The following is a 20,585-nucleotide window of genomic DNA, read 5'->3' on the forward strand; positions in this document are numbered from 1 at the left end:
CCCAGGGCAGGGCTGGGGACACCCAGGGCAGGGCTGGGGACACCTGGGACAGGGCTGGGGACACCCAGGGCAGGTCTGGGGACACCCAGGGCAGGTCTGGGGACACCCGGGACAGGGCTGGGGACACTTGGGACAGGGCTGGGGACACTTGGGACAGGGCTGGGGACAGCCGGGGCAGGGCTGGGGACACCCAGGACAGGGCTGGGGACGGCAGGGCCAGGGACACCCAGGGCAGGGCCAGGAACACCCAGGCCTGTGCTGTGGTCCATGGTGGTGGTGGACACGACCTGCCCCAAGAGCATCTCGTGCCAAGGGGCAGGAGCCACGAGGGCAGCAGCACACACACCGATGTATGGACAGATGACTCTTCAGCTAATTAAAGTTGAGAAGTGGTATGTTTATTATAGCACTGGGTACAAGCTGAGTCATTTCTAAAGGTATGTGTGCTCTTTGAGAGTCTGAATTTCCTTTTTGTCCGTTAAGTTTTGCAATAGGTTTATGCATATTTATTTATCACAATTAGTACTATCAGTTCTCGTGCAGAGAGCTTTCTGGTTGTCCATCTGTCTCCTGTAGCTTTAGTTTTGGTTTGCTTCTTGTTTTAAGGTCTAAGGGGCCCTTCTTATTTTCTTCTAGCTTGGAAGTTCACATTCCTTTCACCTTGTTTGAGGCAGTTTTGCTTTTGCAAGCACAGGTTTTTTACGAGCGCAGCAAATGAATAGACTCTACAGACTAAACAAGTCAGAGCAGCACACTTGACCTGAATCTGAAATGGATTTCTAGCTGGAGTTAATTCCTAACCTCAGGTCTCAACACACACGCAGCAGCCTGGCAGTGAAGTCACACGAGGGTCCAGGCATGGAGTTCCACCGAGGGTTTATCAGGGTCTAACACTGAAGGGGTCCAGGGCCAGAGGCAGACACAGGGGAGGGTCCAGGGGGGTATAAATTCAGGGAAGGGGGACAGAGAAGAGCATCAGGGATCCATGGTGTGAGGGCTCAGGGGCAGCACACCGGGACGGGGCTGATAGTGTTGCAGGGTGGTAGAAATGCTGCAGCCTTCTTTGAGGGGTGTCCTTCAGAAGCTGCTCAGAGTAAGGCCAACAGAAGAGCCATTGAGGTCCATGCACTCACACACAGCACAGACAGGGACAGGGAGGCACAGGAAGGGTCTTCGTGTGACGTATTCCAGCCAGGGTTTAGTGCATCCACCACGCCAAAGGGACCCGAGACAAAGACCAAACCGTGTGGTGTGCACGACTTGAGTGTGGGGTCAGTGACCTGAGGGCATGGGGGGACAGAGGGCAGCAACCTGCAGGGGGCATGAGGGATGAGCAGTTGGGCTGGGCAGTGTCAGCTGGCCCATGGGGGAGGCAGTCTGGTGTAGATTGGCAGCACCATGGGCTCAGTGCTCTCTGTCAGCCTGGGTGGGGAAAACTCTGTGGGTATGTTCTTCCAAGGACTCCAGGTTTGGAAAGACAGGTGTCTGCTAAGGAAGGCAGGAGCCTCCCCTGAAATGGAAAAATGTAGACCCCTTCCCCCCAAACTGTTATAAATTTGAAATTAAGGGGGGCTCTCAGGCAAAAATATGGGAGCAGGAATAACAGTTCTTTATTAGGGAAGAAAATAAAAATATAAAATAAACAATGCAGTGACCCAAAACAACACTGACAGAGTCAGAACACAACCTGACACCCTGTTGGGGTGTTGGCAGCAGTCCAATTGGGAATTGTGGCTGCGGTCCTGGAGTATCAGGTGTGGTTCTGTTGGAGCAGGGATCCTGTAGGAAGAAGGGTGCAGTCTTCCTGTAGTGGAACAGGCAGCTGTTCCTCTGGGAAATGCAGTGCAGGAAAAGCCGTGCAGAAACTCCAGATTATATCCAGGTAGGAATGCTTGGCTCCTCCCTCTGGGCAGAGCATCCCACAATGGGATGTTACAGTTCTTATCAGTCCTGCAGTGACATTCAATAGCCCATTATCAGCAGATGTCTCCCCTGAGAGAGGATTGATTGTGGAAGAGATAAGGAAAACTGCTCACTTAACACAAGACAACTGCCACCCAGATGGCAAATGAATACATCTTACCTTTCAGTCTGGGACACAGGGCAAGGCCCTGGGATTTCCCTCAGGGGGAGGATCCAGAGGATTCCACACAATAGGGAATGCCAGGGTGGATAGGCAGGGTTACACAAACCAGTGGGAACACAGGGAAGGGAGAACTCTCTAGAACATGGACATGTAGGGAAGGCCAGCGGGCCAAGGGGCAGGACAGAAGGGGATAAATTGGCACCGTGCTGCAGAGCGCCGTGGGGGAAGGCTCTTTCCTCACCCTGGGCTGTGAGGAATGCCCTGAGCCTGAGGTGCATCTCTGCAGGGCGTTGCCACTGCCCTTTCCCTGTGTTATACATGAATGCTCTGATGTAATAATTAAAGGAATTTATTAAATGGTCAAAGTATACATTTGGAAAAAGCTATTTGACTCTGAGCCAGCCCTCAGTGTCAGACAGGACTTGGCCTCTGTGGCACCAAATCCCCGTGGCTCTCCGAGGCTCAGTTCCAAGGGGCCCATTTTTATGCAGGCTCTCAGACTTTGGAAGGGTCTCCTGTAGCACATTATCAGGCTTTCCTGGAATCCTGTCAGGTGAAAATCTCCGGGATCAGCTTCTGCTGATGCCTATCAGAATGCCTCCTGCTGGGGGCTAGGCAGATGAGAAATCCCTTGGAACAGACATTTCTGGAGCCAGTGTCTTCTTGGTGTTTGAATCTCTATCACTTGGTCTGCTGCTGCTGCAGGTGCTTATCAGAAATGCCTCCAGCTGGGGCCTTGTCAGGCTAAAAATCCCTTGGAATGTACATCTCTGGGGCCAGTGTCTTCCTGGAGGTTTGGATTTCTGTCACTCAGCTTGCTTGTTGCCCGACACTGGTTTTAGTACACAAGAAGCTGTGGTTTTTAATTTCATTTAGCATGAATTACTTTATAACATATATTGCATGTTACACCTGGTAGGCTCAGGAGCCTCCAAGGGCTGTCCCTGCCACAGCCTCCTCCTGATGGCATCTCATGGGAGATTTTGCCATTTTCAACCAAACCCTGCCGTGAGATGGCAGTGCTGCCTTCTGATGGCATGTTCAGCCCTGGAATGGCTGTTACAGCAGGAAATGCAGTCATTAATGGGGAATAAACACTGCAGAGAGGTGGGGATCCTGTAGGTGCTTAATGCTAATTTCTGAGGTACAAAACATTCTGTTAAACTCTGAGTGCTGGTCACCAACTTGTCCTTATGTCTCATGCCCTGAGGCTTCCCAGAAGCTTTTCCCAGAGTACTTGTGTGAAAATTGGGAAGAACTCAACTGTTTTTGAGAGTTGCATTTTTAGGCTGCTGGAGAAGTCTTCTGATGTTTTCATTTTTTTTTTTTTTGTCTCTTAAATTCCTGCCACTCTTCACAACGTCACAATTAAATGTTTAAAAATATTTCCCTTACTCATCACTGTTTTGTTGTGGGGACTGATCATTCTCTCTCATAAGGGTTTAATTTAGAAAATTCAGAATATCTGCTCAGAATCCCAGCTGATGTATTCACATCATTGTATGTGTAAACTGTGAGTAACTGAATTCCTGGAGGCACGTTGAACATTTGGGAGATGGAAAGCATTTGGTCTTCCAAAACATGGATGAAGAGCCACAGGGCTTAGGCCAGCAGAAAGGCTCCTTAAAAATGTGTGATTGCTGGTAAATAGCTGTTCTTTCCATGGGGAGAAACCTGGAAAATGAACAATTCTGGGCCTTTCCAAAGTGGCGTTTGATAAAGACTTGCTGGTATTGGGGCACCTGGGGAAGGAATTCTCTTGAACCTGCCCAGGGTGTTTCCTGCAGAAATTCCCCTGGAGCTGAGCTGCAGTGAGGGGTTGCTGCAGTGTTGGCACTGGCTGGGTTTAGCTGCAGTGTTGGCACTGCTGTGGTTTAACCCAGCTGCACCTGAGCCCCCTGGTCCTTCCCTTCCCTCGGGATGTGGGGCAGGATGGGGAGGGTGGGAGTGGGAAAACCCCTGGATTGGGATAGAGGCAGGGTAATAGGGAAAGGAAAAGCCACACGAGCACAGCCAGACAAGGCATTCATTCTGCACTTGGAGAATCCTGGAGTGGGTTGGGTTGGAAGGGACCTTAAATCCCACCCAGTGCCACCCCTGCCATGGCAGGGACACCTCCCACTGCCCCAGGTGCTCCCAGCCCAGTGTCCAACCTGGCCTTGGGCACTGCCAGGGATCCAGGGACACCACAGCTGCTCTGGGCACCCTGTGCCAGGGCCTTACACCCTCCCAGGGAACAGTTCCTTCCCCTTATCTGGTGTCAGCCTGCCCTCCTTCAGCTTCAGACCGTTTCCCCTTGTCCCAGGTCCCTCTGCAGCCTCCTTGGAACCCCCTGTAGGCACTGGAGGGACCCTGGAGAGCCCCTGCCACCTTTCCCATCCCCAGGAGAGCTCCACTGTGCCTGATGTGATTTGGGAGGTCAAAGCACCATAACTCCAAGTGCTCCCCTTCCTCTTCCATCAGCTGTGTCCTGACTGTGATCTGGGATCCCCCTTGGGTCAGCTGGCATCACCTCTCCTGGCTGTGTCCCCTCCCAGCTCTTTGTTGTCCCCTCAGCCTCTGGGGTTCCTGCAGGAATAAAGGACCATGGCTTGGCATGGACAACAGGCACAGGAATTGCCTCAAATCTCCTTTCTCTTCTGTGCCCTTTTAACAGGGACTCCGTGGCTCGTCCCAGCAGAGGACTTGGAATGTGAATGGAGGAAAGAAAACCAGTGCAGTGCCAGTCCTGGCCCTGGGCCAGCCTGGTTTGAGCCCTGGAGCAGCACAAAGCCTTGGAGAGAGCCCCTGCGGGAGAAGAACTGGGAGGAGCAGCCCAGCCCGGGCCAGGGAGCGGGGGCTGGCAGGGGGCTGGGGCAGCCCCTGGGCAAGCTCACGCTGCAGGTGAGGCCACCCTGCACCCAGGCACTGCTGGGGCCTCCACAGGGGCCAAATCACGGGGTGCTCGTGGCAATCTGGCCTTCCCCAAAAGACTTATTTCCTCAGTATTTGGCCTGGTCTGATACTACAGGGGTTGAACCCTTGGCTTCAGGAGCCAGGGGGATGTAGCTGACAGAACATCCCATCGCTTGTTTCCACGCAGAAACAGTACTGAGGTGTACATTGTATCAGATCAAAATGAGGTTTTATTATTCTTTCTTACTATTTTAGGGTTTTTTCCTTTCTGGCCAGCTTATTTCCACATTGTGAAACCAGAGGCTCAGAGGCTGCCGGCCTCCGAGCACCTACAGCATTAAGGACAGGAGTTTTGTATGACAGCCAGTGCTGTGATGGGATTTTTTCCATGCTTTGGGGTTCGTGGTGGATGTCCTGGGGCTCCCCTGCAGCTGCCAGCCCCAGCTTGGCCAGGCAGGGTCTGTTTGTGTCCCCTCAGGAGGCCCTGGCCCTGCACCGCCCCGATTTCATCTCGCGCTCGGGGCAGCGCCTGCGGCACCTGCGGCTGCTCCGCGAGGAGAGGAGGCTCCACAAGGCCCAGAGGGACAAACTGCTGCCAGCCCAGAGGGACAAACTGCTGCCAGCCCAGGGGGACAAACTGCTGCCAGCCCAGGGGGACAAACTGCTGCCACCCCAACAGCTGCTGCAACCTGCAGGGAGCAGAAAGGACTGCAGGACTGCAAATCACCTGCTGCCCAACCGAGGTACTTCAGGGGTCTGCTCTGAATTCTTTGGTTTCATGAACTCCACGTTGTGCTTCAGGGTGTATTTATCCGTGGGAAATAGTGAAGGTAGGAAGTGCCAAATGGAGTATGGAGTGAAGTTGAGTGTTAACGCTGGTGCTGGCTAGCTTTGTGTGCTTCTTGCAGTGCAGATTTTAGGAAATGGAATCACAGAAAGTTCTCAAGATCTTACAGAGACAGTGGATGCAAGTGTAGACACAGATGCAGGCTTTGAATTAAGACCTTGGAATGGAATAGACTTATTAGAACAGTAAATAGTAACTGCTACTGGATTTGATTTTTATCCTCTGAACAGACCAGATCTTTTACAGCATAAAAATTGCTGTGATGTAAAATAGCAACACTTCAAGCAAGCAAGAGAGGTGAATCAAACAAGCAAAAAGAAATAGGTGTTGTAGTAGAGCTATGTAACACAAGGTAGTCAATAAGCAGCAAAGTTAAGAGGGCTTCTTTGTGGTTGTACTGAGAGGGGAAAATGTGGGAAATAGTAAAGGTAAGATTTTCAGAAAACTGGGAAAGCAGGCCTTAGAAACAGAAAGAGCAGAGAAATTAGAACTGGTTGCAAAGTCCAAAAGTAGAAAAGTTAGAATAGTACAGCAAGCAAGGACATGAAACAATAGCTTGAGTTTTAGGCTTGGCTCAGATGGACCTTAAGACTGCAGAAAAATATACTTAGCACGATGGTAGAAGGTTTTAAGCTTAATAATGGAGCATTGTGTGTTGTAACAGAGAGCATGCCAGCATTGTGTGCAGCAGGTGTAGGTGTGCTTGCAGCAATTGGCTAGAGCAACTGTCTGTGAGCTTTAGCAATGTGCTCTCAGCTGGGAAGTTTTTTAAATGCTCTGTAACAAAGGAATCCTTGGCTGCTGCTGGCAGGACGTGAGCTTTGCCATCTTCCAATTGTCTCAACCATGCCATGAGGCAGATGCTGCAGTAAAGCTCAAGGAATGTACCCCAGCAGTCATGAAAAACTCCAAACATGTTTATTTATTATTTATTTTTCATAAAGGCATTACAGTTATTTAACCCTGTTGTCTGTAAGGTCTTATGAAGAGTTTTTTGTAAAAGCTTCTGTAAAACTTACAAAGGACTCACATTGTTGCAGTAACAAACTCGTTCATTTTTCCCTTATCCCAAAATTTTCTGTTCAGGTTTCCTGATGAAAGAAAAAAGAAGAGCAATTCCCAAGCATGAAATGTTTCAAAGATCTAAAAGGTAAAGTTCAGGGAATTTTATTTCATGTGGATCAGTACCCTGGGTAGGGAAGAGCTTTGAATCCTGTCTGCAGTTAAAGAACTGGGTGTGCAAATAATTCAGCTTTTCCAGTGAAAAACGCAGGTGCCTTATCAGAGGGAGAAATGTCCTACTTAGAAGCAAAATCATTTTGGAAAATCATTTCTGTAGCTGAAGCTGAGGATTGTGCTGCAGTGTCAGCCATCCACAGCCAACTGGGTGCCACGTGGAGAGGGAATGGGCTGGGGGACACTGGAGCATCTGAGGAAGCTCACAAATGAACAAAGTGGGTAATTGGGGCAGCAGTGAGGCAGCATTTCCCCAGAGGAAGAGGCTTTCTATAGAAATAATCACCCCTAGGGAATACAGAGAGTTTTACCCTTGGAAAAACCACCTAGGATAGGGTTTGTCTTATTTCTGAGTGCAGTAATTCATCTCTGCAATGCCCAGCACACTCACATGGATTTACCCTCGGGAACAGCTGTGCTGCAGAGGGGGCGTGGGAAGGGAAAATAAAAAATGGGAGTTCACTGCTGCTGAATTTTGCTGTGAACGGGATGGGAAGTGCTGGGCCAGGACCCACAGAGGTGGCAGAGCCTTGGAAATAGTCACAGGTTGGTGGGATGAGCCTGAGCAGCCTGATCCAGCCTTGGAATGAGCCCTGCTTTGAGCAGGAGCTTGGTGGCCTCGGGAGGTTTCTGCCAACCTCGGTTTCTCTGTGATTCCACAGAACACCTACTGCAGCACACAATACATCAAATAAACCCCTTGGTGATTTATAATGATTTTAATGACTTTTCATCATACATTTTAATGACTTTTAGCATTTAAGAGTATTCTTAGGGTGTCTGGGGAAGGTGTCCCTGCCCATGGCAGGGCTGGCACTGGGTGGGCTTTGAGGTCCTTCCAACCCAAACCATTCCAGGATTGAAGGAGAATCTGGGGAAGCATCAGCACAGGAGAAGGCAAGGCAGGGCAACACTACTGAAAAGCACTGAAATGTTGGAAATGCCTAAAAAGCTTCGGCGAGGTGGTCGCTGTGCTGAACTCCTGCCATGGCTGGGGGGACATGAGGGTGTCCTGGGCTGGGGGCACGGGGGACACTGAGCTCCAGCTGGGTCACCATGGCAGTGCAGAGCTCCTGGGGCTGCTCTGGGGAGCTGCTGGGCCAGGAGAGGTGTTCCAGGGCCAGGAGAGGTGTTCCAGGGCCAGGAGAGGTGTTCCAGGGGCAGGAGAGGTGTTCCAGGGCCAGGAGAGGTGTTCCAGGGCCAGGAGAGGTGTTCCAGGGCCAGGAGAGGTGTTCCAGGGCCAGGAGAGGTGTTCCAGGGCCAGGAGAGGTGTTCCAGGGCCAGGAGAGGTGTTCCAGGGCCAGGAGAGGTGTTCCAGGGCCAGGAGAGGTGTTCCAGGGCCAGGAGAGGTGTTCCAGGGCCAGGAGAGGTGTTCCAGGGCCAGGAGAGGTGTTCCAGGGCCAGGAGAGGTGTTCCAGGGCCAGGAGAGGTGTTCCAGGGCCAGGAGAGGTGTTCTAGGGCCAGGAGAGGTGTTCCAGGGCCAGGAGAGGTGTTCCAGGGCCAGGAGAGGTGTTCCAGGGCCAGGAGAGGTGTTCTAGGGCCAGGAGAGGTGTTCCAGGGCCAGGAGAGGTGTTCCAGGGCCAGGAGAGGTGTTCCAGGGCCAGGAGAGGTGTTCCAGGGCCAGGAGAGGTGTTCCAGGGCCAGGAGAGGTGTTCTAGGGCCAGGAGAGGTGTTCCAGAGGCAGGAGAGGTGTTCCAGGGGCAGGAGAGGTGTTCCAGGGCCAGGAGAGGTGTTCTAGGGCCAGGAGAGGTGTTCCAGGGGCAGGAGAGGTGTTCCAGGGCCAGGAGAGGTGTTCCAGGGCCAGGAGAGGTGTTCCAGGGCCAGGAGAGGTGTTCCAGGGCCAGGAGAGGTGTTCCAGGGCCAGGAGAGGTGTTCCAGGGCCAGGAGAGGTGTTCCAGGGCCAGGAGAGGTGTTCTAGGGGCAGGAGAGCCATTCCAGGGGCAGGAGAGCCATTCCAGGGGCAGGAATTCCCAGGCTCAGTGCTGCTGTGGATTCCACAGTGGGACACCAGCAAACTGCAAACACATTTTTTTGTGTCTTTTTGTGGTTTTTTGTGTTTTGTCAGGGAAGTGCCTGGCCAGCAGCCCCTAGGAATGTGGGGATAAAGCAGAGGGTGTGTGTTGCAGTAAAGCAGATGGGACTCAGTTTCTTCATGCAGGAAGAATAAAGCTCATATTTAAATAAATAAATAAATAAATAAAGCAACTATATAAATATAGAAATAAATAGACATAAATAAAGCTCACATTTATACAGTTTTTAAAGATGTGTTTGACTCTAATTGGTCAGTAACCTTCTTAACACTCAGTCTGTTGGTTAGAAGGTGCTTGTGTGTGTATGTTAAGACTTTTTTTTCTTCAGATGTTTACATTTTGTCTTTGTAGATTCTCCTAGGACAGATCTTTTGTTATTACTTTTTTTTTTACAAGTTGTTATGCAAACTTGAGTCTCATGGTAATTTTTTTCACATAAGAGCTTACAAGCTAGCTGCTAGTTTAGCTAAAGTAGCAGAGCCTAAGCCGTATTTATAGGGCTTTTCTCTTACAGTATTTCTCCTTGTGTACAACAGCTGTGGATTTTAGTGTCAGCCAGTTTCAAATCGCTGGTTCTGCCTTTCCTCTCCTGTCAGGATGTACGAGCAGCTCCCCGAGGTGAGGAGGAAGAGGGAGGAGGAGCAGAGGAGGCTGGAGTACAGCTCCAACCGCCTGAGGGCTCAGCTCTACAAAACTGTGAGTGCCTCTGGGCTCAGCCCTACAAAACTGGGAGTGCCTCTGGGCTCAGCCCTACAAAACTGGGAGTGCCTCTGGGCTCAGCCCTACAAAACTGGGAGTGCCTCTGGGCTCAGCCCTACAAAACTGGGAGTGCCTCTGGGCTCAGCTCAGCCCTACAAAACTGGGAGTGCCTCTCTGGGCTCAGCTCAGCCCTACAAAACTGGGAGTGCCTCTCTGGGCTCAGTACAAAACTGAGTGCCTCTCCTCTGGGCATAATTAATGGCCCATGAACAGCAGAGATCTCCTGGAGGGAGGATGGGTTGTGGGAGGGATGAAGAAAAATGCCCAGTGAACAGCAGATACCTGCCCCAGCCCGGGCAGGTGGAATACACAGCCCAGCCACATCCTACAGCCCAGGACCCTGGGAGTCCAGGTGCTGGGCTGCAGGGCGTGCCCAGGTGTGTTCCATCTCATCAGCCCAGCTTTGCTACAGCAGCTCCCCTTCCTTTCCTGAAATCCTTCCATCCGTGTTAAAATGGAGCGTGGTCCTGGTGACAGGATACAAACACGGGCCCGGGGTGGAACAGAGGGGTCTTGGAGCACATCCCAGGAAGGACAAGTGTCCTTGAGGCTGCTGGGTTTGCTCTCCTGTGCCCTGGCTGTGGATGGATTTGGCTCAGGGAATTCCCAGCCCACTTCCCAGCCGTGCCTAACAAAGCCGGGGGTCACCCTTACTTTATCCAGTCTAAGCCTTGCAGTCCTGGTGGAAGGTTATCCCTGAGGATTCCAGCAGTTTCTGTTGGTCCAGCACTGGCCCTGCTCAGCCAGGAGCCCTGGCTGGGAGGCTGAGGGATAAACCAGTGTCCCTGAGCGTGGACAGGCACTGATACCAAAACTGGCCTTTTCTTTAACTCTGGACCTTAAACTTGCACTGCAGTTTTAGTGTTAAACTCCTGGCTGGCACAACTCCTTTCCTGGAGTATTCCAGAGCTGGAATAATAGGCTTGGGTGTTTGTTGGGAGCAGCAGTCATTGGATTTTGGAAGTCAGCACTTCTAATGTATTCTGCAAATCATCTTCCTATTTTAATTTGGGGAATTTACCACTAGAAAGACTTTAATTTGTTGCTATACTTGGGCAGGGTATTTTCAGGACATTTTTCTTCCCTGGTCTGAGAATTCCAGATGCTGGTACAGTAAAATCTGAGGAGTGAATGAGTTCTGGCAGGCACCGACTTGGAGTGGCAGAGTGGGCTGGAAGCAGGGAGGAAATAGGATCAGAACTTTTGTACATAAATATGGGTTTGATTGGAAGGGAGGTGATGATTCATGGCAGTAAATAATTCCAGTGCTTTAGTTCTCCCTGCTGGTGCAGGAAAGCTGCTGTAAATCAGGGAATGGCTTGGTGAGGATGGGCTGAGAGCACCAGTTTCTGAAAAACCAACCACAGATTTTGTGGAATGACTCCAAAAATGAGACAGAGCTTTGGGGGAAGGCAGGAAGGCAGGAGCTGCTGCAGGGGCTCCATGAGGTGTGGGATGGGGCTGTGGCACTGAAGGATCCCGTGGCCCAGCTGCTGCAGGGAAGGGCTGGTGTGGAGCAGCAGGGGCAGAGCTGCTCCTGCTCTGCTGCTGTCCCTCAGGAGCCCCCGGGAGCCTGCAGGGAGCAGCTCCTTTGGCATTTTTCCAGGGAAAACATGGCACAGGGAGGCACAGCTCCGTGTGGGGCTGGGCACAGCCCCTGGGTGCCCTGACCACCACAGGGCCTGTCCCAAAAACCAGAGCCACGGAGTCACTCAGGATGGAAAACCCCTGAGCCCACCCAGTCCAACCATCCCCAGCACTGCCCATGTCCCCAGGGGCCACAGGGATGGGCACTCCAACCCTCCCTGGGCACTGCCAGTGCCTGAGCACCCTTTCCATGGGGAAATTCCTGCTGATGCCCACCCTGAGGCTCCCCTGAGGCCATTCCCTCTCCTCCTGTCCCTGTTCCCTGTTCCCAGCCCGACCCCCCGGCTGTCCCCTCCTGGCAGGAGCTGTGCAGAGCCACAAGGTCCCCCCTGAGCCTCCTTTGCTCCAGGCTGAGCCCCTTCCCAGCTCCCTCAGGAACTCTCCAGCCCCTTCCCAGCTCCCTCAAAAATTCTCCAGTCCCTTCCCAGCTCCCTCAGGAACTCTCCAGCCCCTTCCCAGCTCCCTCAGGAATTCCCCAGCCCCTTCCCAGCTCCCTCAGGAATTCTCCAGCCCCTTCCCAGCTCCCTCAGGAACTCTCCAGCCCCTTCCCAGCTCCCTCAGGAACTCTCCAGCCCCTTCCCCAAGGCTTTGAGGGCTCACAGGGCATGATTAAAATTTGGGAAAGGAAGCAATGAATGAATAAATCCCATCCCAGCCCTGCCATGGCAGGGACAGCTCCCACTGTCCCAGGCTGCCCCAAGCCCCAGTGTCCAGCCTGGCCTGGGACACTGCCAGTGAGGGACAGTCTCAGTGTCCAGGCTGAGGGAGGAGATGCAGCTGAGTTTATTTGACTGAAAATAAGATCCCAAGTTAGTGAATCTATATGAACAAAATCTGGTTCCCTTTTGTGAAGCAGAGTGCAAATATCCCTGCAGGGCTCTGGGAGGTGAGGGGCTGCCAGGGCTGCTCCCAAGGCATTTCTGTGCCCCACAGTTCGGGGCAGCTCACTGAGGGGAAAAGAGAAAAATAATAAGTTTTCTTGGCACTGAGTGAGCATGATCCTGAGGGGGAAACAACACGGGCCCACCTAGAACTGGAGCCATAAAAATCCCTGGGCTGGAGTGCACAGACATTCTTCATCTCTGAAATTGTTCAATACTTGTCTTTGTTAAGATAGCAAAGTTATTTTTGTCACGGGGTGCACGTGGATCTGGGCTGATGTTCTGTCCCAGCAGCCCTTTGCTTTTGTGCTTTTAATTTCAAATAGAGCATAAAATCATCCCAGTCAGATCAGGGGACGGGGAGTGCCCTGGAATCTTGCACTCTGTAGCGGGAACAGATTCTGGTCTGATGGCAGCAGCAATCAGAACGTTCAGCCCCAGTGCAGCAGAAATGGATTTTCTGAGTTTGATTCGTTCCATTACCGAGGCTTTTCCACGAGCTGGAGTGAGTTTGTGATTCCAGTAGATGAGAGTGAAGGGGAGCAGCAGGTGATGGATGACTCCGGTATCCCCCAGCCCTGAAATCAGCCTGGATTTCCTGCAGCTTTGGGACTGTGCTGCCCGAGGCTGGCACACCACAAGGTGTCACTGCCCCACGGGGGAAGCAGCCGGCCTGGCAGCCCCTGGGGGAACCTTCTGGAATCTCTGACTCCCTGCTGGGGGCTGCAGGGACCGGGCACGCCCTGGGGTGCAGCCAGGGGTCCCAGAGCAGTGCTGGGTGTTGGCTCTGCTGTGCCCTGGCCCTTCCACGGGCCCCACCAGGCGTCTCCAGCTCCTTCTGGGGGGGCTTTGCCTGACCTGTGCTGCTCTCAGGCCGTGCAGATTTCCCTTTGTTAGGAATGAGACGCTTGACTCAGCCAATATACCAAGCAGCAATTCAATTTATTAATTAATATGGTAACATATGAGCAAGGACAGCACTGGGTGCCGTGGTGGGGGTTTTCCCCTCTGACTGCACACTGGTTCTTGGGCTGGCTGGCATTTATCCATCATATTCATGCATATTCATAAGCTTTTCCCAGTTTCTACGTCAGCTTTCGGCAGTTTCCATTTCTACCTTTAACATCACAATTCTATACTCCAGGATCATAAATCTGTGATGGTGATGTTTGGTTCCTTTCCAATTTCTGTACCCTATTGTATACATCCCAGGATGTGTGTGCAGATGGTGGGGCCAACTTCTGTTTTCTGGGATCATTAATCTATGGTAGTGATGTCCAGCTTCCCCTTTTGAAGTCACTAATCAGCAATCTTGATGTCCATCTTTCTTCTCCAGGAGCTTGAGATAGGGTCCCTTCCCTTTCTGTTTAAATCCTTTGTACATTCTAGAGCTACAGTTTAAAATCTTTAGTACTAAGCAACGTTCTATGGTTATAATTCAAAAGTCCTTATTACAAACCAGCTTAAGACTTACACATTCTAGAACTACAGTTTAATATCCTTAATACTAGGAAACGTTCTAAAGTTATAATTCAAAAGTTCTTATTACAGAACAACTTAAGACTTATAATTGTTATTTGCACACAAAAGATTGGTTCAAAAGCCTTTTTCCATGCTTTCCTCAGTTGTTTATTAGAACTCATCTTTATAGCTGTCCCATGGCCGTGTTCCACACATTTCATAACCACAGCTGCACGGGTTGAGGTGGAACACAGCTTTGTATTTCACACCTCTGCTCCCCTGAGGCGTGCCTCGTCCCTCCTGGGCAGCATCACTCCCCTGCTGCTGCTGCAGAGCACTCCCTGCACCCCCACAGGCTACAGCTGGGCTCTGCCTGGAGCTCTGCTGCTCTCCTGAGGCCTCTCCTGAGCCATCCCAGCCGTGCTCCAGGATCCTGCCTGAGGAACAGCCCCAGCCCCTTCCAAGGACAGTCTCTGGCCTGGCCCTGACCATTCCCACTGCAGCCTCTGCAGGACATCCTGGTGTTCCCAGGGAGCAGCTGCTGGGCTGCCTCAGTTGTCCTGAGGGTTTATGTTACACATGAATGCTCCGATGTAATAATTAAAGGAATTTATTAAATGGTCAAAGTATAAATTTGGAAAAAGAAAGGCACAAGCGATTTGACTCTGAGCCAGCCCTCAGTGTCAGACAGGACTTGGCCTCTGTGGCACCAAATCCCCGTGGCTCTCCGAGGCTCAGTTCCAAGGGGCCCATTTTTATGCAGTCTCTCAGACTTTGGAAGGGTCTCCTTTAGCACATTATCAGGCTTTCCTGGAATCCTGTCAGGTGAAAATCTCCGGGATCAGCTTCTGCTGATGCCTATCAGAATGCCTCCTGCTGGGGGCTAGGCAGATGAGAAATCCCTTGGAACAGACATTTCTGGAGCCAGTGTCTTCTTGGTGTTTGAATCTCTATCACTTGGTCTGCTGCTGCTGCAGGTGCTTATCAGAAATGCCTCCAGCTGGGGCCTTGTCAGGCTAAAAATCCCTTGGAATGTACATCTCTGGGGCCAGTGTCTTCCTGGAGGTTTGGATTTCTGTCACTCAGCTTGCTTGTTGCCCGACACTGGTTTTAGTACACAAGAAGCTGTGGTTTTTAATTTCATTTAGCATGAATTATTTTATAACGTATATTATATATTACAGTTTAAATTCCCATTTTGGGGTGTTTCTTGCCCCTTGATGCCAGGCTGGACATTGGGGCTGGGAGCCACCTGGGACAGGGGCAGGTGTCCCTGTCCCCACAGGGGTGGCACTGGGTGGGCTTGGAGGCCCCTTCCCAGCCAGACCCCTCTGGGATTCCCTGGCAATCCGTGCAGAGAAGCTGTGCTCAGCATTTTTAGTTTCCAGAGCACTGAAACTCACCTGTGTCCCTCTGTCTTTCCCTCAGAAGATCACCAGCCGTGTCCTGGGGAAGAAGGTGTCCTGGAGCTGACGGGAGGAGCTGAGCCAGGCTGGGCTGAGCACACACAGCAGCACGTGCTGGCACAGGGAAGGGCAGGGAAGGCTTCTGCAGCCCCTCTCTGTGCTCCTCTGTACTGCTTGATCCTGCCCTACGTAAGAACAATGACCTGGGGGAGTGTCAGGGTTTTAAATAAATAGCTGGGCTTTTATAGTGGTGTTAGGCACTTGCAGAGGAAACAGAGTCTGGAAAAACTTGGTTCATAATATATTTATAACTCCCTGATTGGGATAGAAGTTTTATATATTTATTTTCAATGGGTTTTAACAAGGATTTTTTAAAATCTTTTTAATTCCTGTCTCAGTGTAGAAAATTCACTTGTTGTGTTTTGTACTTCAATAAAACAGCTGAGTTGTAATCACTGCTGCAGCTGTGTTTGTGCAGGGACCAGGAGGGGCTGAGCAGAGACACTTGTGATGGTGGGAGCTTTCAGGCCTTTCCTGGAGAATCCCCTTCTTTGGATGGTTTGTCCTGCCAGGGTCCCTGGCTGTGCCCTGGGCCAGCATCACTGAGAAGATGCAGGGGAGAGATGAGGTTTGTGAAGTGCTCAAGTCTCAGTTTCATCTGATCATCACTGAGCAGTTCATGGGATGGATAAACAGGAAAAGACATCTGAGGAAAGCAGAGAGGGTGTGAGCTGTGGCTTCCTATTTTCTGCCTCAGATGTTTGTGGCAACTCAGCTCAGAAACAGCTGGGAGGGAACACCCAGTGCTGGGAGGGAGGGCTGGGCACCACTGGAGGTGGAAGGTTCTGGAGAGACCCTCCAGGGCCTGGAGGGGCTCCAGGAGAGCTGGAGAGGGACTGGGGACAAGGGACAGAGGGACAGGAGCCACGGAATGGCTCCCACTGGGAAAGGGGAGATTGGGCTGGGATCTTGGCAAGGAATTGCTGGCTGGGAGGGTGGGGAGGGGCTGGGCTGGAATTCCCAGAGCAGCTGTGGCTGCCCCTGGATCCCTGGCAGTGCCCAAGGCCAGGTTGGACACTGGGGTTGGAGCAGCCTGGGACAGTGGAAGGTGTCCCTGCCCATGGCAGGGTGGCACTGGGTAGGATTTAGGGCCCCTTCCAACCCAAACCATTGCAGGATTCCCTGATCTGGTCTGGTCTCAGAAATGGAAGTTAAAGTGCAGATTACAAATAACACCATGCCATGGCTGGGATAAATCAGCTCAGACTGTGGCTCATCTTCCCAGAGCTTCCCACCTCCCAAAATCCAGTTTTACCTGTTTATCACAGCATCAGCCTGGTTTGGGTTGAAGGGATCCAGTGCCACCCCCTGCCCTGTCCAGCCTGGCCTTGAGCTGGAATTTGCTCCTTCCCCTGCCCTGGGATCAGGTGGGATGGAATTGCTGCCTCGCCTTTGGAATTTTACTGTGGCTGGAATTGAGCTTCGTGTGAAGCAAAAGGTGCTGAGGCTGCAGGGGCTGAGGCTCTGGTGGATTCCTGAGCACACAGGGACAGGTTCATTCCCTGGGACAAGGGACTGGGGGTGCTGGAGCCCTAACACGACCCTGCCTCACTGGGAGCTCGTTCCAGGCCACTCAGCTGCTTATTTGTGCTTTTAACTTTCAGTGAGGAGACACGAAGGGAGCCTGAGGGCCTTGCTGCTCCAAAATCCCTCTGAGACCAAGCCCAGTGATGCCCCAGCACTGCCACAGGCACAGGGCTGTGCAATCCCTCCCAGGATGGGGGCCAGGCTGGACAAACCTGTGGGTGATGAAGTTGCCCCCAGAGCTGCTGGTGGGGGTGTTCCCATCCAGCCTTCCCTGGTGTCTCCACGGGGATGCTCCCGAGCTGGCCTTGCCTCAGGTGGGCTGGAGCTCCTGTGGATGCAGAGCTCCCAGTGTCCACAGCTCTGGGGAAGGAGGCTGTTGACATTTGCAGTCACTGCTCCCAGCACGCCAAACTGCTTTCCAAAAACTCAGGAAATTGTGCTTGTCTTGTGCTGCTTCCAGAGTGGAGTCATCCCCTCCAAATCTACTGGACACAGACTTTTAGGGTAAATTCTGCAGAGCTCTGGAAGTGGAATTAGGGCAGGACTGTTTTTTTTTTTCAACACTGTCGAGCAGATTTGTGTTCTCAGCAATTCAGAATTGTCCTTTGATCAGCAGCACCCCCCAGGGATTGCTGTGTAGGACAGATGTGTGTCCACAGCCCGACCTGCAGCTGGGAAACCTCCTGGATGAGATGGAAAAGAGGTGTAAAAATCCACCTTTTGCCTTGAAATGTGCTTTATTTTAAAATGAGAGACTTTTTTCCCTTCAGAAGCACCTTCCACTTCTTCCTTTATGACCATTTGCACTCGTTCTTCCTTTCTGCTGTAAATTCCATCCCGAGGGAATCAGTCAGGATCCTCCTCTGTGGGGGCAGCCCTGTGGGGGTTTTTGGAGTCCTTCCTATGGAGAACCCCTCTCCAGCTGGTTTGGGGGTTTTTGGAATCCCCCACCATAGAGAACCCCTCTCCAGCTGGTTTGGGGGTTTTAGGGAATCTCCTCCCATGGAGAACCCCTCTCCAGCTGGTTTGGGGGTTTTTGGAACCCCCTCCAAAGAGAACCCCTCTCCAGCTGGTTTGGGGGTTTTTGGAACCCCTCCCATCCCCAAGCCCTCTCCCACCAGGGGCTGCTGGGGCTTGGGTGGGTGTCTGGGGCACGTTGTGTCCTTGCTGGGATCTGGAAGGGTTTCCATGGCAATGCAGTGCAGTGATGATGTGAAACACGGCTCGAGTGCCCAATTTCCTTGGAAAAGGAGGTTCCCCAGTCTGTAGTGACTGCTGCTGTCCCTCTGCCTGGACGTGGCCTGTACACTGTGGGTGCCTGCTGGGGCCTCTTCCCAGGATTTCTCCTGGCCCATTTGTTTTGTCACTGAGAGCACCACAGGAAGGCTTTGGAGAGGAGAAGGTGAAGGATTTGTGACAAAGCAGGTGAGGAAAACACTTCCAGAATTCCAGGATGGTTTGGATTGCAAGGGACCTTAAAGACCACGCAGGCCCACCCCCTGCACTGGCACCCAAAATTAGATGGATTATGGGCTTTATATCAGCCCTCCCCAAAGTCCATCTTGTTTTTTCCATGAGTGCGTCCTGGATTATAATTCACTTCTCCTGAAACAATTCCCTGAGGAAGACACGACTTCCTGACTGGCTGTTCATTAGTGCAGATCCCACTTTAATCCAGTGAAGCAGATTTTAATATATTGTTTCCTTTGTGCTGCCTTCACGAGCCCGTGACTGCTCTTGGGGCCAGCTGAAGTCAGCGCTGGCCGGGGGCAGGAATTCAGCCTGGGGCAGGGATCTGGCTGGAAACGGGAAAGGCCCGGCTCTTTCACACGAGCAAGGTTTGAAAGTCAAGCTTTTAGTAATATTTTTCTCCCTACATCAGCAGATAAAGTGAATTCTCCCGGCCAAATGGGACCCTGCGGGAGGGTGAGCGACCTCGGCGTGACAAATGGAAGCCACGCTGATTAATGCTCCTGGAAGGAGCTCGGATTCCAGAGGGATGAGGACACTTGTGAGAGCCTTCCTAGGGAGAAGGGGCTTCTCAAATCCAATCTAATTTTATTCATGTGCCCGTGTGCTGCTGCCCTGCTGCTTCCCAAGAGGCTCCTTCCAGCTTCACGATGCCAGAGAGATTCCGGGTTGTTCTCCCCAGGCTGTGCTGCTGCCCCTCCTGAGGTGGGCTCAGAACATCCCATGAATTGTCCTGGCTGGCTCCTGGCTCCTGCCTGGCCTCCTGACTCATCCACTGAGGCAGCCCTGACCTTCCTCCAGACAGGGAAGAGCCCCTGGGGCTGCCCTGGAGGAGGGGACACGGCTGAGGAGTTGTGTGACATCAGTGTGACCGGGCTGTCCCTGGGGTGGCAGCGGTGGGACATCTGCTCTGAGGAGACTCCACCTGGGTCTGCCAGGGCACAGGCTTGTATGAGATGTTTGACTGGAGAAGGGAATGTGGCCAGGGCAGGGAACAGAGCTGGGAAGGGGCTGGAGAGTTCCTGAGGGAGCTGGGAAGGGGCTGGAGAATTCCTGAGGGAGCTGGGAAGGGGCTGAGCCTGGAGCAAAGGAGGCTCAGGGGGGACCTTGTGGCTCTGCACAGCTCCTGCCAGGAGGGGACAGCCGGGGGGTTGGGCTGGGAACAGGGAACAGGGACAGGAGGAGAGGGAACGGCCTCAGGCTGGGCCAGAGGGTGTTGGTTGGATACTGGGGAAATTTCCTCATGGAAAAGGTGCTGGGAAGGGGCTGCCCAGGGCAATGCTGGAGTCCCCATCCCTGGAGGTGGCACTCAAAGCTCTGGGCTGGTGACAAGGTGGGGATGGGGCAGAGCTGGGACTTGGTGATCTTGGAGATCTTTTCCCACCTCAACAATCCCCTGATTCTGTGACTGTCACACCTGAGGGTGTCCCTCGCAGAGGGAGCTGTGCCACGTTAGGGGTGATGGAGTTTGAGCTGAGGAAGCCCCAGGCTGTGGCTGCCCAGGGTCACCCCCCCGTGCCCGTGCCCGTGTGCTGGGGACAGGGAGTGACTGGGAGGGGGAGCAGCCCTGTAGCCAGAGCCCCGGGGCCTCTCCTGTCTGTGACCCCCGGCCCTGGGTGACCCCAGCTCTGGGTGTTCCCAGCTCTGGGTGTTCCCAGCTCTGGGTGACCCCAGCTGTGGCTGATCCCAGCTCTGGGTGACCCCAGCTCTGGGTGACCCCAGCTCTGGGTGACACCAGGCTCTGGGTGTTCCCAGCTCTGGGTGACCCCAGCTCTGGGTGACCCCAGCTCTGGGTGTTCCCAGCTCTGGGTGACCCCAGCTCTGGGTGTTCCCAGCTGTGGCTGATCCCAGCTCTGGGTGACCCCAGCTCTGGGTGACCCCAGCTCTGGGTGACCCCAGTTCTGGGTGATCCCAGCTCTGGGTGACCCCAGCTCTGGGTGACCCCAGCTCTGGGTGACCCCAGCTCTGGGTGATCTCCAGCTCTGGGTGACCCCAGCTCTGGGTGACCCCAGCTCTGGGTGATCTCCAGCTCTGGGTGACCCCAGCTCTGGGTGATCCCAGCTCTGGGTGACCCCAGCTCTGGGTGCTCCCAGCTCTGGGTGACCCCAGCTGTGGGTGATCCCAGCTCTGGGTGATCCCAGCTCTGGGTGATCCCAGCTCTGGGTGACACCAGGCTCTGGGTGTTCCCAGCTCTGGGTGACACCAGGCTCTGGGTGTTCCCAGCTCTGGGTGACCCCAGCTCTGGGTGATCCCAGCTCTGGGTGACACCAGGCTCTG

At 52.9% G+C, this 20,585-nt stretch overlaps 2 protein-coding genes across 7 annotated transcripts in view; both read left to right on the forward strand.

Annotated features, from left to right (window-relative positions):
• ALMS1 (ALMS1 centrosome and basal body associated protein) overlaps nt 1–15,703 on the forward strand; it is a 62,095-nt gene extending 46,392 nt beyond the window's left edge. For 3 of the 6 annotated variants that reach the window (XM_053940308.1, XM_053940313.1, XM_053940312.1), the window contains 5 exons: nt 4,743–4,969; nt 5,460–5,724; nt 6,915–6,978; nt 9,694–9,793; nt 15,274–15,703. In XM_053940308.1, the coding sequence (XP_053796283.1) occupies nt 4,743–4,969; nt 5,460–5,724; nt 6,915–6,978; nt 9,694–9,793; nt 15,274–15,318 (701 nt within the window). In that variant the 3' untranslated portion in view covers nt 15,319–15,703. Of the gene's footprint in view, nt 1–4,742; nt 4,970–5,459; nt 5,725–6,914; nt 6,979–9,129; nt 9,253–9,693; nt 9,794–15,273 lie in introns of those variants that run through there. The other 3 variants (XM_053940309.1, XM_053940310.1, XM_053940311.1) reach the window with 3 other exon arrangements.
• Nucleotides 15,704–18,746: 3,043 nt separating this feature from the next.
• ADAM33 (ADAM metallopeptidase domain 33) overlaps nt 18,747–20,585 on the forward strand; it is a 37,243-nt gene continuing 35,404 nt past the window's right edge. Inside the window, exon 1 of the mRNA XM_053941656.1 lies at nt 18,747–18,764. Coding sequence (XP_053797631.1) covers nt 18,747–18,764 — 18 coding nt within the window. The remainder of the gene's footprint in view (nt 18,765–20,585) is intronic.

Source organism: Vidua chalybeata, chromosome 4, assembly GCF_026979565.1.
Source record: "Vidua chalybeata isolate OUT-0048 chromosome 4, bVidCha1 merged haplotype, whole genome shotgun sequence".
NCBI classification, from domain to species: domain Eukaryota; kingdom Metazoa; phylum Chordata; class Aves; order Passeriformes; family Viduidae; genus Vidua; species Vidua chalybeata.